The 19,264-nt window shown below is 44.1% G+C and overlaps 2 protein-coding genes across 5 annotated transcripts in view; both read right to left on the minus strand.

The window, feature by feature from the left end:
- LOC116758041 (phospholipase A and acyltransferase 3) overlaps nt 1-10,891 on the minus strand; it is a 31,432-nt gene extending 20,541 nt beyond the window's left edge. The window contains exons 1-2 of one of the 2 annotated variants that reach the window (XM_032640658.1): nt 10,742-10,891; nt 10,218-10,295 (exon numbers count right to left, since the gene is read on the minus strand). In XM_032640658.1, coding sequence (XP_032496549.1) covers nt 10,218-10,232 — 15 coding nt within the window. In that variant the 5' untranslated portion in view covers nt 10,233-10,295; nt 10,742-10,891. Of the gene's footprint in view, nt 1-10,217; nt 10,296-10,573; nt 10,598-10,741 lie in introns of those variants that run through there. The other variant, XM_032640659.1, reaches the window with a different exon arrangement.
- Nucleotides 10,892-14,420: 3,529 nt separating this feature from the next.
- Nucleotides 14,421-19,264, minus strand: part of ATL3 (atlastin GTPase 3) — a 51,902-nt gene continuing 47,058 nt past the window's right edge. For all 3 annotated transcript variants that reach the window (XM_032639577.1, XM_032639578.1, XM_032639579.1), the window contains one exon: nt 14,421-18,886. In XM_032639577.1, the coding sequence (XP_032495468.1) occupies nt 18,800-18,886 (87 nt within the window). In that variant the 3' untranslated portion in view covers nt 14,421-18,799. The remainder of the gene's footprint in view (nt 18,887-19,264) is intronic.

Raw genomic sequence — 19,264 nt, forward strand, 5'->3', positions numbered from 1 at the left:
AGGTCACCAACCTATGAGCCTCCATAAGTGGACCTGGGCCAACCAAATTTTCTCTCTCTCTCTCTCTCAAAAATCTGAACCAAGTAATGAAAAAGAAAATAGCTTTTGGCAGAGGAGCTAAAATTGAAAAGTCATGACAAAGAGGAGGCAAGGGAGACCCCAGTGAACCACAGGCCAAACCGAGGGTTGGAGTTCTCACACCCACTCTGACCAAGTAGAAGACCCCTGTTGACAGTGGGAGAGAAGGAAGCAGGCATATCAGGAACGGCTAGCTGAGTCACACCAGTGGCGGAGCACCAGAGGAGAGATGCACCATCTCCAGCTGCTGAGTGCCTGGAATCACCGTGATCCTGGACTGCCTCCCAGCCCCTGGGAGGCCCAGCCTTAACACAGCTCCTATACTTAGATTTTCAAGAGAATCCCCTTATTGCTCCACATGTGTCCTTAGAATAAACTTTTTTCACTTGAGCTAGCTTAGGTGGGCTGCTGGTTACTTATAACCAAAAGAGCCAGACCAGAACATTCTGTGCATTGAAAACACACCACAGACAAACTACCATGACCAACTGGAAGAAAATGACAGCTTTAATACATAAAGAGTTTTTATGAATCAATAAAAAAATGTAAACACCAGGCTTCCCTGGTGGCGCAGTGGTTGAGAGTCCACCTGATGATGCAGGGGACACGGGTTCATGCCCTGGTCCGGGAGGATCCCACATGCCACGGAGCGGCTGGGCGCGTGAGCCATGGCCGCTGAGCCTGCGCGTCCGGAGCCTGTGCTCCGCAACGGGAGAGGCCACAGCAGTGAGAGGCCCGCGTACCACCAAAATAAAAAAAAAAAAAAAAAAGTAAACACCAAAATAGAATAAAGTGGAGAAAGGGTATAATAAATAATTTTAAAAGGAGAAATACATATTACCACTAATACAAGAAAACACGTTCTATCTCACTAGTAATCCAATTAAATTAAAAACTGGTTTGGGGGAAGATTAAAATACTAATACTAAATATAGGAAAAGATGCAGGTAAGCAGGCACCCTCAGTCACTGCTGTTAGGAGTATAAATAAATACAACTTTTCTGAAGGTCAATTTGGCAATCTGTATCACTAACCTTAAAAATATTCATATTCTTTGACCCAATTTCTATTTATAGACCAGATCTTAAGGAAATAATCTGAAATGCCTATAAAAGATGTCACAAAGTCACATCTAATGGCAAAAAATTAGATACCTAAATATCCTACAAAAAGAGATTAAATATTGCCATAATTATATACTAATATACAGTTATGTTTTAAAAGTTATATCTTAAAAGAATACTTAAGGACAAGAAATGTCTATAATATAATGGTAAGTAAAAAAGCTTTACAATCAACGATAACTCAAGTTTTTTTAAGTAAAAATTTAAAAAGCTTTACACGAAATGGTATTTTTTTTAAACTTTGTTCAAAAAAGATAACCAACGCATGTTTTTTGAAAACTGTGGAAATACACCAAAACATAAAGTGTTTATTACTAGGTGGTGAAACTTGGGGTATTAATTTTCTTTTTAATTCTGTTCTAGTTTTCCAAATGTGTAAATACATATATATTTGTTTTAGAATCAGAAAACGACGTAAGGCTTGACAAACATCAGTGTGTTCAATCTGGGGTGATCCGTACAATTACTATTATGTAACAAAATAAATACACACAACAAAAAACTAGAAAGATGCATACCAACATCCTAACAGAGATTCCCGCCAGGGGCCGGGGCTAAGCGTGGTTATTGTGTTTATGTTGCTTCCTTCTATTTTTCTGCATTTTCCAGCTTTTCTGCAACAAGCAGAAAAGTTTATAACATGCTTCGCAACAGTTATGAAAATTTTTCAGACATTAGTTTGAATTTCCAAATGTTCAAAATCGAAAGCATTTTTCAGTAAACATCTGTATACCCCACCACCTACATCTACTGTTAGGCTACTGAAGTGGCTGTATCACAAATACGTCCACCTACTCCGTACAAATTACAGGAGGGGAGGTTGCTGGCATGCATGCAGAATCACCCTGCCCTTAACAAACGCCCTCCCCCGCCCCAGGGAAACGGTGTAACTGGTCAACGACACTCCTTGAGAATCCCTTCACATTGGGGATACACACCTCTGCCTGAGAGGGTCAAGGAACTCTTTCATTTGCTCATTCGTTCTACAGATGTTCACAGAGCCGGGCACCTGGGCCACGCCTGTGAACAAAGGCCGAGATACCTGACTTCACGGAGTCAGGTATCAGGTATTTTGTTCGGCATCAAGGAGAGAGACAGAAATTTTTTTTTTTTTTTTTTTTTATAAATTTATTTATTTATTTTTGGCTGCATTGGGTCTTCGTTGCGGTGAGTGGGCTTCTCATTGTTGTGGCTTCTCTTGTTGCAGAGCACGGGCTCTAGGCATGTGGGCTTCAGTAGTTGTGTCATGTGGGCTCAGTAGTTGTGGCTCACTGACTCAGTAGTTGTGGCTCGCTGGCTCTAGAGCACAGGCTCAGTAATTGTGGTGCACGGGCTTAGTTGCTCCGCAGCATGTGGGATCTTCCCGGACAAGGGATTGAACCTGTGTCCCCTGCATTGGCAGGCGGATTCTCAACCACTGCGCCACCAGGGAAGCCCGAGACAGAAATTTTTAAAAATTTCTTTGAAGTCTTAGTAAATGAGTAAATCATCCAGAATAGTAGAAGAGATACCAAATAAAAACAAAAAGAAAGAAAGAAAAGGTAGGGCAGGGTTAAGGGGCTGGAGTGGGATGGGAAGGGGGAGGGGATTGCAATAGCAAAAGGGGGTCAGAGAAGGCAGAGAGTGGGCCCTGCAGATGTTGAGAAGACCCAGGCCGAGGGAACAGCCTGAGCAAAGGCCCCAGGTAGTAGTATGTTAGAGGAACAGCCCGGAGGCCAGCGTGGCTGGAGTGGAGTGGGGAGTGGAAGAGGGGAGGATGGAGGATGGAGAGAGAAGTTGATGGCTCAGACAAGATGCAGGGAGCAGGGGATGAGAAGTAATGCATTCTGGATTTCTTTGAAGGCAGAGCCAACAGGATTTGCTGTTGCAATGAGATAAGGTGTGAAGGAAAGAGGCGTGAAACGTGACTTCAAGGTTTCGGGGAGGCTGAATGGGCAGGCTGCAGACACGGAGGGCACACTGGGTTGAAATAGCCACCAGGTAGCCACCTGGAGAGGCAGGGAAGCAGCTGCATGCATGAGTCTGGAGGTCAGAAGAGGGGTCTGGGGTGAGGGTCACTGTCGATCTTTAGGAGAACAGCTCCTATTGGGAGCTGGAGGCAAAAGCCGGCTGAAATGGGTATAAGAGAGACTAGGAAAGGACCTCCTCCTAGAAAAGGGAGCAGCTGAGATTTTGCTGAAGTCTTGAAAGATGACAGGGAGCATGTACATGGTAGACACAGAATTCAAACCCAAATCCTGCACTTTTGTTTTTTGTTTTGTTTGGCCACACCTTGTGGCATGTGGGATGTAAGTTCCCCGACCTGGGATCCAACCCGTGCCCCCTGCAGTGGAAGCTCGGAGTCTTAACCACTGGACCACCAGGGAATTCCCCCAAATCCTTCACTCTTTGTTTTTCCATATATATGGAATCTAAAAAAAAAAAAATGTTTCTGCAGAACCTAAAGGCAGGACAGGAATAAAGACCCAGACGTAGAGAATGGACTTTAGGACACGGGGAGGGGGAAGGGTAAGCTGGGACGAAGTGAGAGAGTGGCATGGACATACATACACTACCAAATGTAAAATAGCTGGGAAGCAGCCGCATAGCACAGGGAGATCAGCTCGGTGCTTTGAAATCCTTCACTCTTAACCCTCACACTCTCCTGCAATCAGAGGAGGCAGTGGGGAGGAAGCGGCCGGAAAGGAGAAATATGGAGACGGGACAGACAGGAGCAAAAGCACAGCGGTGCGGGCGCCTCAGGGTGATCTTGCAGTTGGGTCAGAAGCAGGATCCCTGGGGTGGAACCCAGGCCTGGCAGTTTTGTAAGCTTCCAGGTGATTCTATTGTGCAGCCCAGAGAACCACAGGAGAGACGGGTTAGGCAGAGAGGGGCAGTCATACCTCACTTTGCAGGTGGGGAAACTGACACTAAGGGAATGAGGTCACTTAGGTCAGCCCGAAAGTAGCAAAGCAGGAACTTGAACCACAGCCTGATCCCCACCACAAGGAAAATCTGCCAGCCTTCTGGCAGATTTCACCATCTGCCCCTGCATGTTAATCCACATTCACTCCTGCAACTCCGATCCAGTGTGAGACCCTCAGCTGTGGGCACTGGACAGGACCAGATGGAAAAGTAAGGGCACTTCCAGAAGAATTTTCAACACAAGGGTTGAAACAAAACAAAAAGAATGTTTTTCTTTATTTTTTGTTAATTTTACTTTGAATGGGGTACCTATATTTTTAGTTAATTTTACTTATTTATTTTTTTAAATATTTATTTATGTATTTATTTTGGCTGCGCCGGGACTTAGTTGCGGCACGTGGGATCTTCGTTGTGGCAATGCAGACTCCTTAGTTTCAGCATGTGGACTCTTAGTTGTGGCATGCATGTGGGATCTAGCTCCCTGACCAGGGATCAAACCCCAACCCCTGCACTGGGAGCGTGGAGTCCTACCCACTGGACCACGAGGGAAGTCCCTAGAATGTTTTTCTTTCATTCAAGGCCGCTAAGGAAGCATTCCAATCCGCCTCCACTCAGCTCCATTTAGCCTCCTCATCAGAAGTTTGCAATTTTTTTATTTTGATGAAATATTTCAGGCATACGAAAAATACAGGAAGTAGGCTAATGAGCATTACTGCTCTGCCTTTAAATTAGGATGCACTTGGTTTTCAGAAACTGCATACTGATTACAGCCGTGGGCTCTGAAGCCAGACAGCCTGGGTTCAAATTCTGGCTCTGCTACTTACTAGCCGGATAGCCTTGGGCACGTTACCCAACTTCTCCCAGCCTCAGTTTCCTCAGCTCTAAAATGAGGATAATTACAGCACCTGATTCATGAGGTTGTCCTGAGGATCAAATAAATTAGTACCTATAAAGCACTCAGCAAATACTACCTGGCACATAGGTAAACGGCAGTTTTTGCTGCCACTGTTCTTGGGGGTGCTTTTATTATTTTGGATTTGGGAAGGTCAGAGGCAGCTCCAGGAGTAGCTGGAGACACTATGGAGGATGTGAGACCCAGCCTGAGCGCAAGTTTTCCTTGTTCCCAAATCACATGCTCTGGTGAATGTGGAAATCCCTCAACTCACCCACTTCATTTCTGATACTCTGGGGAAAACATCTACAAGCATGTAATTCAAAAACCAGAAGTCCAGGGAGGGTGCTGAAAAGGGACTTTTCCAGCACAGAGTTGGGAGTTTTGATGCCAAGGCTTTAAAAAGAAAAGAAACCCCTGAGGAGCCCACCATCAATCCTGTCTATCTGAGGCTGCGTTGTCAGAAGCAGGGCCCAGGCCACCTGCAAGTGAGGCCCCTCTGCTCTATTGCTGTGTGACCTTCAAGAATCATTTAACCTCTCTGAGCTTCTCTGGTAAAACAGTGCCATTAAGATCCATCCAGCAGAGTCTGTGTGAGGAATAAGTGAGATAATGGGGGTGAAAAGCTGCAAAACCCCTTAACGTTTATTAGAGGGTTGAGACCCTGTGCCCCAGGCTGGGTGGGTCCGGGGAACTCGAGGTGGGGGGCAGACTCCCCAGCCTTGGGCCCAGTGAGAAGGTAGAGGAGGGGTTAGGCTGACACATCACCTCTTCCCTTGCCAGCCGCCGGGAGAGGGACAGTGGCAGCTCCAGTGGGTACCAGGTCCAGCCACAGCAACCCAAAGGTCATGTGTATCCTGGAAAAAGGAGGCAAAACTCATTGGCCCTCCCAGGCTCTTGACCTCCAAGCCTCAGACCTGTTCTACATGTTGAACCTCACCCCACGGGAACCAGGACTCCCCCTGAACTCATGTGGGAACCACCACCGCTGTCACCACGCACTCCTCGGGGTTTTCACAGGTTACCTGGAATCCTTACAACAGCCCATTTCACTGACCAGAAAACAGCTCAGATGTAGGAAGTAACTGGCCCAAGAGAACTCCCTGAGAAGCAATGCCAGGATTACACTGAATCCTGAAGGTCTTCCTGAATCCAAAGGCCCAGTTCTTTTCACCGCACCCAGTAATTCACACGAAGCTACTGACATCTGCTCAGCATCCCCATGGTGAGCTTTGCCTCCACATCACTGTGCTCTAGTCCGGAAATGCCCCTGACTGTTCACTGGCAAATTCCTACTCATCCCTCACGTCTCCACCTCCTCAGTGCCTCCCCCAGACTCCAGGGCTGAGAGTGTTTATCGGCCGCAGCCCCGTTTATCCGATGACTATAATTGTTGGGCTGAGCCCCTGGGAAGGAATGATCAGTTTCCCTGCCCAGCTCTCCAGCTGGACTGAGCAACCAGCCAGGCACATACAACATTCTCAGCAGAGGTCTGTGGGCAAGAGGGACACGTTGCTTCCTCCTCAAGCCCCTCCCAGCCTCTGGCCCCGTCCCCTCCCTTTTGCACCTTAACTAGCCCCACAGAGATCTGTCAGATCATCAGGCAAACCTAGAGGGTCATAAAGAAGTCAATAAGCGAGTCTAGAGTCAGAGACCAGAGCAGGCCCATCGATTTCTGCATATCTGGAGCCTCAGATGCTCTTTGGAGCTTCACGTCCCCAGCAGCCGCTGCTCAACAAGCCACAGGTTTAAGGGCAGGGTGGGTGGAGAAGGGAAGGCAAAGCTCCTGGCCCACGAATTCTAAGTAAATTTAGAACATAGAGGGGAGGGAAATGGTCAGCGCTGGCCCTGACCAGGAGGACTCAGGGCTGGACTAAAGGGCTTGGAGAAACGTGGGCCCATATGGTAGACACACAGCCTCTCGGTCCCAGGGAGGTCCAGGCAGCTGCTTTAACAACAACTAACATTTGTCAAGCCCTAAGAGCCAGGCAGTGGCACACCCAGAGTGGGAGAGCGAGAGCCGAATCCTCTGGGTGCAGACAAATAGGGGAGGGTTGTCCATAGAGAATTTTAAAACCATGATAAGACACACCAAAAATCAGTCTGCTGTTTATTATCACCATGTGCCAACACTTTTAAACAATATCAGTGATATTGGTCTAAGTTCTAACTCATGCACTTCCTGCTGAGAGTTAATAATATAGGGACTTCCCTGGTGGCGCAGTGGTTAAGAATCCGCCTGCCGATGAAGGGGACACGGGTTCGAGCCCTGGTCCAGGAAGATCCCACATACCGCAGAGCAACTAAGCCCGTGTGCCACAACTACTGAGACTGCGCTCTAGAGCCTCCGAGCCACAACTACTGAAGTCCGCACACCTAGAGCCCGTGCTCTGTAACAAGAGAAGCCACCGCAATGAGAAGCCCGCGCACCGCAGCAAAGAGTAGCCCCCACTCAACGCAATTAGAGAAAGCTACGCGCAGCAACAAATACCCAACGCAGCCATAAATAAATAAGTAGATTTATTTTAAAAATAATAATATATATGCGAGCTTTAAATTAGCACACTTTCATTTCTTATTCTTTCAGTCTTCTACATGGAAGTTTAATCAGAGAACACCCAGCTATACAGTCAACCCCCAACATACACAGACTCAGCTACATGTGTCTGTTCCAACAGTAAGTTCTGAATGGCTCAGAATGGTTCAAGTTCACTTTCAGCACAGTTTGGGCCACCAACCCCTGTGATCCTACATTTTCCTGTGTTTAAACAGAAGACAAGAGTCTGCTCTCCCAGTGCCAGAAGAAAAGTGTTTCAAAGAGAAGTGCTTGAAAGTCTGGATCAACTTCACCAAGAACTAGACTCTCATTCTAAAGCAATGGATTAAATAAATGTCAAAGTTTACCATCATTCAGCCATTTCCTCTGATTTTTGCCAAGGAAGAAAAACTGGGGAGAATTTTGCCAAATAAGATAAAAACTTACAATGAATTTTCTGGTGAATATGTTTCAGTGAAAATGTTTTAAATGTGGATATATTTTAAAGCCACTAGAATGAGGACTTCCCTGCTGGTCCAGGGTTAAGACTCCACGCTCCCAATGCAGGGGGCCCGGGTTAGACCCCTGGTCAGGGAACTAGATCCCGCATGTGGCAACTAAGACCCGGCATACCCAAATAAATAATAAATGTTTTAAAAAATCATAATAAAAAAATCAAAATAAAAACAATTAAAGCCACTAGAATGGATAAACAACAAATGTCCTACTGTATAGCACAGGGAACTATATTCAATATCCTGTGATCAACTATAATGGAAAAGAATATGAAAAAGAATGTATATATATGAATAATTGAATCACTTTGCTGTACAGTAGAAACTAACACAACATTGTAGTCAACTATACTCCAATAAAATAAATTTAAAAAAAAATCAGGAATCCCTGGTGGTCCAGGGATTGGGACTCCACACTCACACTGCCGAGGACCCAGTCCAATCCCTGGTCTGGGAACTAAGATCCCATAAGCCATGTGGTGTGGCCAAAAAAAAAAGAGAGAGAGAGATAGCTAGAGATCAGCAAAAATAAATAAAACATAGAAGCCACTAGAATTAATTTTTTTAAGACATAGGCAGCATTGCAATTTCTCCAATTTATTATGAAATGGGATTTTTATGAATTTCTGACAAACTTATCCTAATGTTTAAGGTTTTTCCAATTTGTATATCTGTTGTTTCATATGAGAGAAGTTTTGAAATTAAAATTAATAAAAAGTGTCTTCTCGACATATACACACTCCTATATATGAAATAGATAACTAATAAGGACCTACTGTGTAGCACAGGGAACTCTACTCAATACTCTGTAATGACCTATATAGGAAAAGAATCTAAACAGTGGATATCTGTATATGTATAATTGATTCACTTTGCTGTATAGCAGAAACTAATGCAACATTGTGAATCAACTATACTTCAATAAAAAAAATTTTTAATAAATAAATTTTAAGTGTTCTTCAACTGTGAATAAAGATAAATGGACAAATCTAGCTCTACTGAGTGTTGAACATGAATATACAAAGAAGATCAATTTTGTCAAAGTCAAGGACAACTTTTCAGAAACTAAAGTTCCAAAACAGAAACTGTAATGGCATTATTATTCACTACTGTGACCAACCTATATGTAAGAATACGTTTTCTTCAAAAATACACTAATGCAATTAAAAGCTATTAACCCATTGCTTCTATTTTTCTCTATAACACCTACTTTATTTTTCAGTTTTTATATTTTCACTGGCATGGTTTCATATACAAAGCTCAACAGAAGAAACTTGACTGTGTTTCTTTTCTGGCCATTATTACTATTCATTTCATGATTATTACTGAAAATAATGTTGCTAGATAAAGGAGAGGATGTTTTCAAATGACCACTCCGGACGTCAAATATTCCAGGTACACCCTAATACCAGGCAGTGTGCTAAGCCCTTTACATGGATTAAATCATAATCATAATAACAATGAATTACAGTTGAGCACATAATGTTCTGAGCACTTCGTAAGTATTAAGTCATATAATCCTCACTCTGGGGAAGACAGTTGATTTGAAACTTGGTCAAAGTGCCACAGCTAGGTGCTCAGCAGGAACACAGTCCCGGGGGGAGTCTACCTCAAAAGCCGGGCTCAGAACCTCTCTGGAGCAGGTCCAGCTAGGCTGAAAGGAAGCATTTGCTAAGCGCCTTTATGATTTCTGAACCATAGGAAAAGTGAGAGTTGGGAACTTGCTGGCAGGGCTGGTCATGAGGTGCATCAGCTGAGGCCGGAAGAATCACCTGTTGTCAGACCCAGGCTCGCGGGGGGGGGGGGGGGGGGGGGCAGCAGGTGCAGCCCCAGACACTCAGCCCCAGGAGCCCACCCAGGTGTTCTGGTCTGACTCGGGAAGGCAGCACAGGACCTTGGCGGGGCAAATCTCTCCTTGCTGCCTCCCCGCTTCTGGGGGCCTGTTTCAGGCAGGGCGGCCTCCCCACCCGCCCACGCAGGTACTCACATTGAGACAACTCCAACGGATACCCACCGACGCGCATCTCACACCTGATGCCCACCGGCCAGTGGGGCATCCACATCTGGAGGCCACATCCTCAAGGACCCTCTCTCTCTAGTAAGTGATGACTCAGACCCACCGAAACACGGCCCCCACTCCCAGCCCACTCGCCCCGCACTCAACTTACCACGGGCGCGCGCATCTCCTTCGGTAATGGAGGCCCTCAATTTCACGCTGGAGTTGGCTTTATCAGCTGAGTAAACGCCTGAGGCAGCGGGGGAGCAGGGATTCATTGTCAGTAGCAGGAAACAGAGCCCCCAAGACCCCAGGGGACTGTGGCTTCTGGCGGGGGAGACCGTGCCCGGTTGGTCTCTAACCCCTCCGAGAACAACGGGCTCACTCCCTGCGAATTCCTCGCCGGCCCCCTCCCTGCCCCTGCACTTGGCCGTGAACGGATGTATCCCTTGCAGGGGCCAGGGAGGTACACCTGATACCGGAGAGCCAGGCGGCGCAGCGGCGGGGAGCGCGAGCCGTGTCACCTACCAGGGCGCGCTGCGCCCCCAGAGAGTCAGCGGGGCCGCCCTCGCGCCGGGCCCTCCGTCCCCGGCCGCTGCCCTCAGCGGCTCCCTAACTTGTTTACTCCCGCCTCACCCAAGCTCTCCATCCCCCACACAGCCTGTAACACCTGAGAGCCCCCCGCAAGCGTCTCACCCTTCCTCAAGTTCCGGGAAGTACCGCTCCCCCCACCTCGAGGACTTGGAATGCAGCGCGGCCTCCACTGAAAAGGGAACCGGCTAAATGGCCGCAGAGTCCAGACCAGCGTGAGGTCAACTGGCCCCTCCCCGTGAGACTAATTAGAGCCTCGCAGAGCTCCCTGCCCCGGCGACAGTAACAGCCTGCTCCAGCCTCTGGGGCAGACATACCAGACATACCAGGACGCTCCCCGCTCACCCCAAAGCCTCTCAGCCCACCCTCCCCTGCGCGGAGGCGCCTCCAGAACCCAGCGCAGGGCCACCGCCTCCTCACCTCGGCTACGCACGCGCTGCGGCCCGCTCAACTTAAGATCTTGTATACACATCACGCTGGAGTGTCATCAATCTGCTCATTTCCTCCACTCCAGTGGGCTTATACTGTAGTTTAAAACTACAATAGGCCCCCGTTACCCGCGGTTTCTTTTTCTGCAGTCCGCTGAGTAACAAACAAGGAGACAACACTGTGGATAAGCGGGGACTATCTTAACGGTTGCGTACTTCCTACGGTTTCAGACATCTGCTGGGGGCCTTGGAACGTATGCCCCTAGGAAAAGGGGGGACTACTGTATATTAAGCTTTAAAGCCATTTAAAGGCAAGGGCATACCAGAGAGAAAGTACTTTTAACTATTGGGTCTTAAGCCATTAGATATCCCCAAAACCTGTCACCCACCTGGTACACAGTAGGTATTCCATGAATGAATGAATGGATCAATGAATCAATGAGTGAACGAGTGACCAAAGACAGGCCCTTCCTGTGCAGTGGTCTGTGACTCCTAAAGGGTAGAAGCAGCTCCTCTTCATCTCTATTTTCCTGCTCCGTCCCGCCAGCACTGAGCTTGGAATCAGGACGCGTGGGCCAAATCCTGTCCCTGGCTACCTACAGGGTCCAGGGCACCCTTCCCTCTCTCAGCCTGTTTGTTCATCTGCCAGTGGAGTGGTGATGATATTGTACAATATATAAGATAATATAAAAAAATACATTCCCCAAAGGGAAAGCAGCAGATGAAATGAGGCTTATAAAGTGGGAGCCCGATGTCTGGCACGGGGCAAGTTCTTACTCGGGACCGTTGGCTGTTGTTAACAGCAAGAAGGAATGTGCTCATCAACATCACGTTACTCACCAGCTTCCCGGCAAGAGGCGCTGTAAATAAACACCAGAGCTTCATGTGTATTACTACTCACTCAACAAGTTGTTATGTGTATGGAGCAAGAGACTACCTGTAAGGCAGTCAAACCCAGGATGGAAAGGTTCGGCTTTGAGGAAACCACACTGATTCTGCCTCTTCTTACTCTCTGCTTTCAGTATTGCCCAGATGTCACTTCCTTTACTTTCTTATTCTTCCTTCCTTCCTTCCTCCCTCCCTCCCTCCCTTTTTTTTCCTGTTGCTCTGCCAGGAAAAACAAAATAAAAACAACACTGAGGGGCGGGGATGTCAAGGAAGTGATTTTGACCTTTCACACAGCTCTCAAAAGTGGAGCTCTGTAAGAAAACCCCCAAGAGAAGATACCATGTGATGCCACCACCATCCCCAGCAAGATAGTCTGCCCTTAAGCCCCATTCCAAGTCCAAAACAACGATTTGGGTGGAGAGCCAAGATCAAAACAGCCAGGATCAAACTGCTATCTGCCTACGAAGCCTCCAGTCTTTTCTGCAACCAGCTGTGGAGCCCCGTTACTCTTCTTGTGACAGGTGGAAAATATTAATTTTTAATTATTTGCAATCTCTCCATTCTCTGCCTTCTGATGGTTCTCCTCCTCCATGAGATCCATTGTCGTGCTGCCTCTGAGGAAGAAGTAACTGAGCAAGTGGGAGGAAACTGCACAAGGCTAAATGCCGAGCAGGCCTAAGAGACCCTGTGGGGATTCTGAGCAGGTGGGGGGCGGGTACGAGTATCAAGGCCAGGCCAAGAGGAAAGGGAGGGGTAGGAAGAGTGGGCAGCAAACCGCATCTAAGGGAGCAGAATCCATAGCACGAGCATTTCATGATAACATGAGGGCTCTGACGCTTAACAGCAACTCAAACCTGGAGCACCCCTCAGGGGAAAGGTGCTCCATCGGCCAAGCGAATGCAGGCTTTTCACGTGTATCCAGGCCACTCTGGGCAGGCTTTGTGAATATACCAATTTTGACAGTTGGTCCTGGCTGGAAAAATCAGGCTTTTGTGAAAGGAAAGCGAAGTATAACTTCCTTGTGAATTGCCTATCCCTGCAACCCCTCAAACCCTACTGAAGAGGTGAGAATAAACCCCTCGAGAGGCCCTGAAGAGCTTCCACTGCATAAATGCGCATCACCACGTCTATTTCCCCTTAAAAGCACATTCCCGAGATGTTGCAGGCTCTCATTCCACTAGCTTGTTAAATGGCCAGTCTGGGGAACTGAAAACTGCAGTGGACATTCGTTTTTGTCCAGCAGTCTCTCATCTGGTGACTCCATGTAGTTCTGGTGGAGCCGCCAATCACAGTACCCCCATCACCCTGAGTAGGGACACATGTGACCTACATATGGCTGGTTATCATGCCCCAGCCCTCAGGTTAGGCAGTGGCCCTGGAAGGAGCATATGACCCAAGCCAGAGACCAGTCAGAATCTTCCTCTAGGATGGAGGGGTGTGTGTGTATATATATATACACATAAATACACATTTTTGAATAGGCAGTGGGTCAAAAAGCCTCTTTCCTCTGGGGACTTAAAAGATGATATAAGCCTGGAGCCATGTGTTCCTGCCCTCCCCGGCAGCATGGAGATCTATCTGCAAGAGCAAATAATGTAGCCACTGCATACAGGAGATAATAGTCCTGTTAACATTTGAGTTCTTCCAGGGCCTCATGCTAGCTTAACTTCTAGACAGCCAATTATAAGAAACTTTTTCCTAGTTACAATTCTATTTTTTTAGTTATTAAGCTAGTTAGAGTTGGACTTATCTTTGGCAAACTGTTTATGGTCATCAAAGGCAACAATGCCAATGCACCAAAGACAAGCCACAGTTTGCTTGACGTCTCTCCCCCCACCCCACATGACCACTTTTCCCACCCTGGTCCTTCCTTCCCCCGAGCCTACGCTGATGGAGGAATCATCACCCCCCATACTCTTCGTATCTCATCTACTTGTGAGTTTGCCCCTTCCCTACTAAACGGCGACGAACTCAGTGCAACACCCAGCCTGGTACGATCAGGGATGGATGGATGGATGGAGGGATGGAGGCTACTGACCCCACCCAGTGTGTTTCAAACTAGGAAATAAATCTTTTTATTGTAGGGCTAAATTGGGTATGTAAAGTGATTAGTCAATATTTGAGAAGTTCAAACCAACTTCCCCACTGCCTCCAAGGTCGTCAGTGAAAGGGAAAGCTTTCAGTAGAGCTTTCTTTACCTCACCCCACTCCCAACAAGGAACCATTAACCAGTTAGCTCCATTTTACCCAATACCTCCAACAGCACAGCTTGCTCCAGCATTATGCTAGTAAGATACTAGTTCAGTATTGTTTTGCAGGACAGAGAAAGCTGACTCAACTCAAACCGCATGACCACTGCGCCTTTGACCCAAGTTTTCATCCCCTTAGAGATCCTATTTGCTTTGCCAAGCCCAAATGTACTTCACAGATCCTCCCATGTTAAAGAACAGAGAAAGAAGAAACACAAGTAACATGGTGCTGTGATCTTTATTGCATTAAATGACCTTAAAACTAAGAAACAGAAACAAGCTTTTAATATACTAATAGCATAATCTAATCCATTGCACTTTTTAAAAAGTATATTAAATTTTAAAGCCATTCAAAAAGGGTCTAGGAGAAAGAAAGTGCTTTGAACATTTTTTTTTTTTTTTTGAAGAAAAAGAAGTCAGAGAGGAAATTCTATATATGCTCAAAATTAATATTAACTCCTTTAAGGCTTAAGTCCATGATAGCATTTATTCATTGAAATTGGAAACTTTGGGAATCAAATGCCGCCTTCCCTTGGTCATGAAACACTACATTTAAATCTTAGTTCTGGCACCTGAAATGCCTTTCCCAGGAAGAAAAATTTCTTCTAAAATCTTTCTGCCCTTACATCTATCTTGAAAGTCCCTGGTAAGGGCTATTTTGTGGCTAATTTTCACAGTTATGATCTTCTCCTTCCTTTTTGTTCATTTTTACTTAGGCTTAAGGTTTTCTGTGCATAAAAGATTTAGAGGTTCAAAGTCACAGTGCTGAATTTTGTTTTTTTTAAAGAAACACAACTTTCAAAATAGTTTTTTTTTTTTTAAATCCTAATTACACCCGGTAGTAAATAGGATACTTGTACATTCATCTCTCAGAGAAGGCACTAGGACTTCCTAATTTAGAAAAACATTTTCACAGAGCTTAGATAATCCTCTAGACTAAAGGCATCCTTATTACTCTGAACACTGTAAACTCTCAGTGATTGTATCTGGCAGTAGACCACCTATTCTGAACCTCGGGCAAAAGCCATCCACTTGCCTCCAGACAATACGGAATTGCACTTTCCCAACCCTCCGAGCAGTCTCTCTCGCTGTGGTCTCTGAACCACCTGTGATGCGGTTTTTAAAAGTGGTGATTCCAGGGCCACAACCCAGACCCAGACACACTGAGGCAATCCCTGGGTATAAAGCTGGGAATTTGAATTTCTTTAAATATGCCTCCCAGGGGTAAGTTTTATGCACTTCAAGGTAGAGGAGAACCACTATCCAAAACATAGCTACAATAGGACTTAACAGAAGGAAAACGATTCAAATGCAAAATGGTCTCTTACAAATGGGCTTTTGAATGTCATTTTATAACACCACCTACACAAATAGTTTGTGTTTTAGGAACTGAAGCTCGTCTTCATCATGCCCTTATTCTTGACTAAAATTCTGTTGGATCTAAAGGTAAGCCAGAATGATGCAGCCCATGTTTGCGACCTTAGATGGCAGCCATCCTAAATAATCCTAAATTACATTTCAATAGTTCTATGCAGATGTCCATGTAAGTTTACATTATTTAAAAAAAATACTCTAGGGAAAAATAAAACTGTTTTTTAATCGCTTTTGCCTGGACTTAAATCAACTACTTAATTTCTCTGTAACTCATACATACATACATACTCATCCAAACTCACCCTATCCAAGACACCATTTTCATAAGCCAGGTGGAACGCTGGGTATGACCTGTTAAAGAAACGCACTGCCAGTACAAGGCAGTTTGTCTGTTTGTTCGCATAAAGCATTTTACTTCATGAAAGAGAAAAAAAAGAAAAACCAGGTAAAACAAAAACAATACTCACAGGCAACTCTACCAAGTATGAAGTAGCTGTTACTATATAAACCTCTGTGGGAAAACAGATCTCTTGGTATACTGCTAAAATAAGGTTATGGCTCTAAGGATGTTTTATCACCATACATGATAGTTTTCCCTCATTTTGTCTACACACCTCAGTGAAACAATCAAAATTTTGATTCTATTATTTTTACTTAGAAGCGAACTGGAAGTATTAGGAAAACAAAAAACTTAACAATATTTAACCTCTCCTAAAATGAAGTATTTTCATAGAAAATTATGAAAACATTTTATATGTTAATAGGAATGTGCCCCATATACTGTTAGGAATGTGCAAATTAAAAATGCTTGCATGGAAAGGCGGGAGTGGCAGAGCAACAAACACCAAGCAAAAACTTAGTCCTAAGTAATGTCCCTGACCCACAAACTAACGGTGAGGGAAGGTAAGGGGTAAAAGACATTCTTTTCAACCTGGTTATAAACCTCCCCAAGACTATTTATAGCCAGCAATGAGAATGTACCTTTTATTGGAAAAGCTGATATAAAATCATCAATTTTCTGTTAAAAAAAAAAAAAAGAGGCCAAAGGAAACTCATAAAAATCCTCACTGAGAAAATTTTATAAACAATTTCCAGAGGCAGAATAAGTTAACTGATAAAGACAAAAAAATAAGGGTTTCCCCAGGGTAATTAAACAAAGTTATTCCTTTAAGATCAAAACAGAAATGGTGGATTTAAACAGTAACTAAATTCTAAGATTTCATTAAATCATACATTATCATATATTTTTTATTTTAAAAAATCTAATATTTTAGTATTAAAATAAAATTTAAACACAGCATCCTTTCTCACCATTAAAAGTAGGATAATTCTAGACAATTTTTCTGAAATCTATAAATGTGCTTATACAAATGCAATAAAAGCTAAGTATCTCAACATCTGTAAGGCCTTTAGCAAATAAGTATCAACCTTCAGGAAGATGAGAGGCCACCTGAAAATGCACCAAAATTTCAAAACTAAGCTTTTAATTTATTGATAATAAAGCTAAGGATCACTGATATGCAAGTAAACAGTTTTTAGGACAAGCTGGAATTTTTCTAGAATTTAACCACAGTTGAATAAAACAGCAAGAACTTCAGGGCAAGATGGTATGTAAATATGAAAAAATACATAAAACACTTGGAATTAATTCAGAACTTGTAAAAATACTTGAGTGGTAAAGTGTTAAAACAGTCAAGAGAAATATTCTTTGACAGAGATTACATGCTAGAAGAGACTTGTTTCTACCTTCCATTCATACTTCACGTATAAAGAATTTACCCTCAGAATTTGCCTAAACCTCCCTACCTCCCTCCCTCCCACAGCAAAAGTTAAATTATCTTAAGAATTAAGGCTCACATACCTGAATGTTTATATAAATACCTGCAGGCAAGTTTTATGAAGTTTTAAAATCCACAACAATTCACCATTACAAAACCAAAGGAAAAGGCAACTGATAAAGTTTTTTATCACATGATCAAGGTAAATGAAGAATTCTTAGATACTTCTAGATATTATATGTCCATATTTGGGTGGGACTTTGGTCCTTACTAAGCCAAAGCTATTTTAAAGCTACCAGACTAGTCATGTATAAAGTTAAAGGATGATTCAATAAAACTGACAGTTTTAGCTCCATTATTAAAAATATTAGACAGTGAATAGGAGAATGCAAATAAACATTGTGGATAAAGACCTGATTTACTGCTAAACCACATGAAATAGGATGCCAGTTAAAGGCAGTTATGTTTGGTAAATGTCTTTCCTCTAATCCTTGATAAAGTTCTGTTCTCATACAGAACTCTAAAAAACAAAAACTCTCAAATGACAATTGTGTGTGAGTTATGTATAATACATATATGTATATAAACCTACAATCAGTGAATCTGACCAAGGCACAAGTTCAAATGACTTATCAGAGGTCACATGGTTCATTTAAACTCAAGCTTTTTTCTTAAAGTATGAAAGCTCATTCCTTTTATTACAAGCCGCTCTGGTTTCTCAAGCCGTATTTGTCTCTTTTCTAGAAAGAAGCTATAGGAATGAACGAAGGCAAAAAAAAAAAAAAAAAAAGAATATGTTCTAACAAAACTGCCAGCCTGTCAGGAAACAGACCTTAAATTTCAGTGTACGGTAGAGTTAAATACGATATAATTTTTCCATACTATGTGGCAAAAACAATTCTCTAATATTATAAGACTTTAAAAGTGTAATGGCATCATTTTTAGTCAGTCTTTAGTTCTGAAGCTTTTGCAAGTTTTGTAAACTTTAAAAAAAAATCCTTTTCAAAAGAGTAAGGTACGAAAGAACTGATAATTCACCAAAACAGCATCTTTCATGTGGTTATCCTCAATCCCTTCCCTATTATGTCCTCAAAAGCATGGATTCAACCTTAAAAGGCACTAAATGGCACATAAAGGACAAAACCGCATTTCCATTTTTTCTTTTAGCTTTTTCCCCATAAAGTGCACAAAGCAGAGAGTAATAAGAAGACAGACATAGGCTTGGATCTATACCAGCAAGGAAAAGAAATGCTTCCAAGAGAAATGGAAGTGTGTTTAAGAATCTGAAACCACAGGAAAGGTCTATTCATTTATTAGTGCCGTGTTTCAGCTCTTTCCAGATGGTCCCAGGTCTGCGTTCCTTGGGAGCTGGACCTGTGGCCATGGCAGAAGCCCAGAAATCAGAAGGGGCTGGCTGGGGTCTTGTTGGATCCTCTTGTTAAGATGCTACTGAGCTTTTTTATCCAAGGATGGTCTCCCAACAACTGCATCCCTCACAGCAGCCTGAGTGGAATTACCAATGTGAGAAGTGGCCTGCAAAAGTCCATTTATTCAACGTGTCAGTTAATAAAATACAGCACAGCATCAAAAGAGTAAGCCATTGGAGACAAACTTTCGAAAATCTCTGTCTACATTGTTACTATGTTATAGAAAATAAGGGAATGAAAATGCAGGGGTCGGGGAGCCCTGTGGCAGCTGCTAACTCCCCAGAGAGTCCATCAGCTGAGCCTCTGCTACCTTACTGGAATGGAAGGTAAGGGGTGGGCAGCTCTCCTGGCTTTACCACAGGCTTCTAACTTAACTGATGTGTTCCTGCTACTCAGAAAGAGAAAGCTGAGTCTCAAGGATCTATAAACCTAGAGATCATGTCAATGTCAAAAGCCACTGGCTTACTGAATGATTTAAGTGAAA

The sequence above is a fragment of the Phocoena sinus genome, chromosome 8 (assembly GCF_008692025.1).
Source record: "Phocoena sinus isolate mPhoSin1 chromosome 8, mPhoSin1.pri, whole genome shotgun sequence".
NCBI lineage: Eukaryota > Metazoa > Chordata > Mammalia > Artiodactyla > Phocoenidae > Phocoena > Phocoena sinus.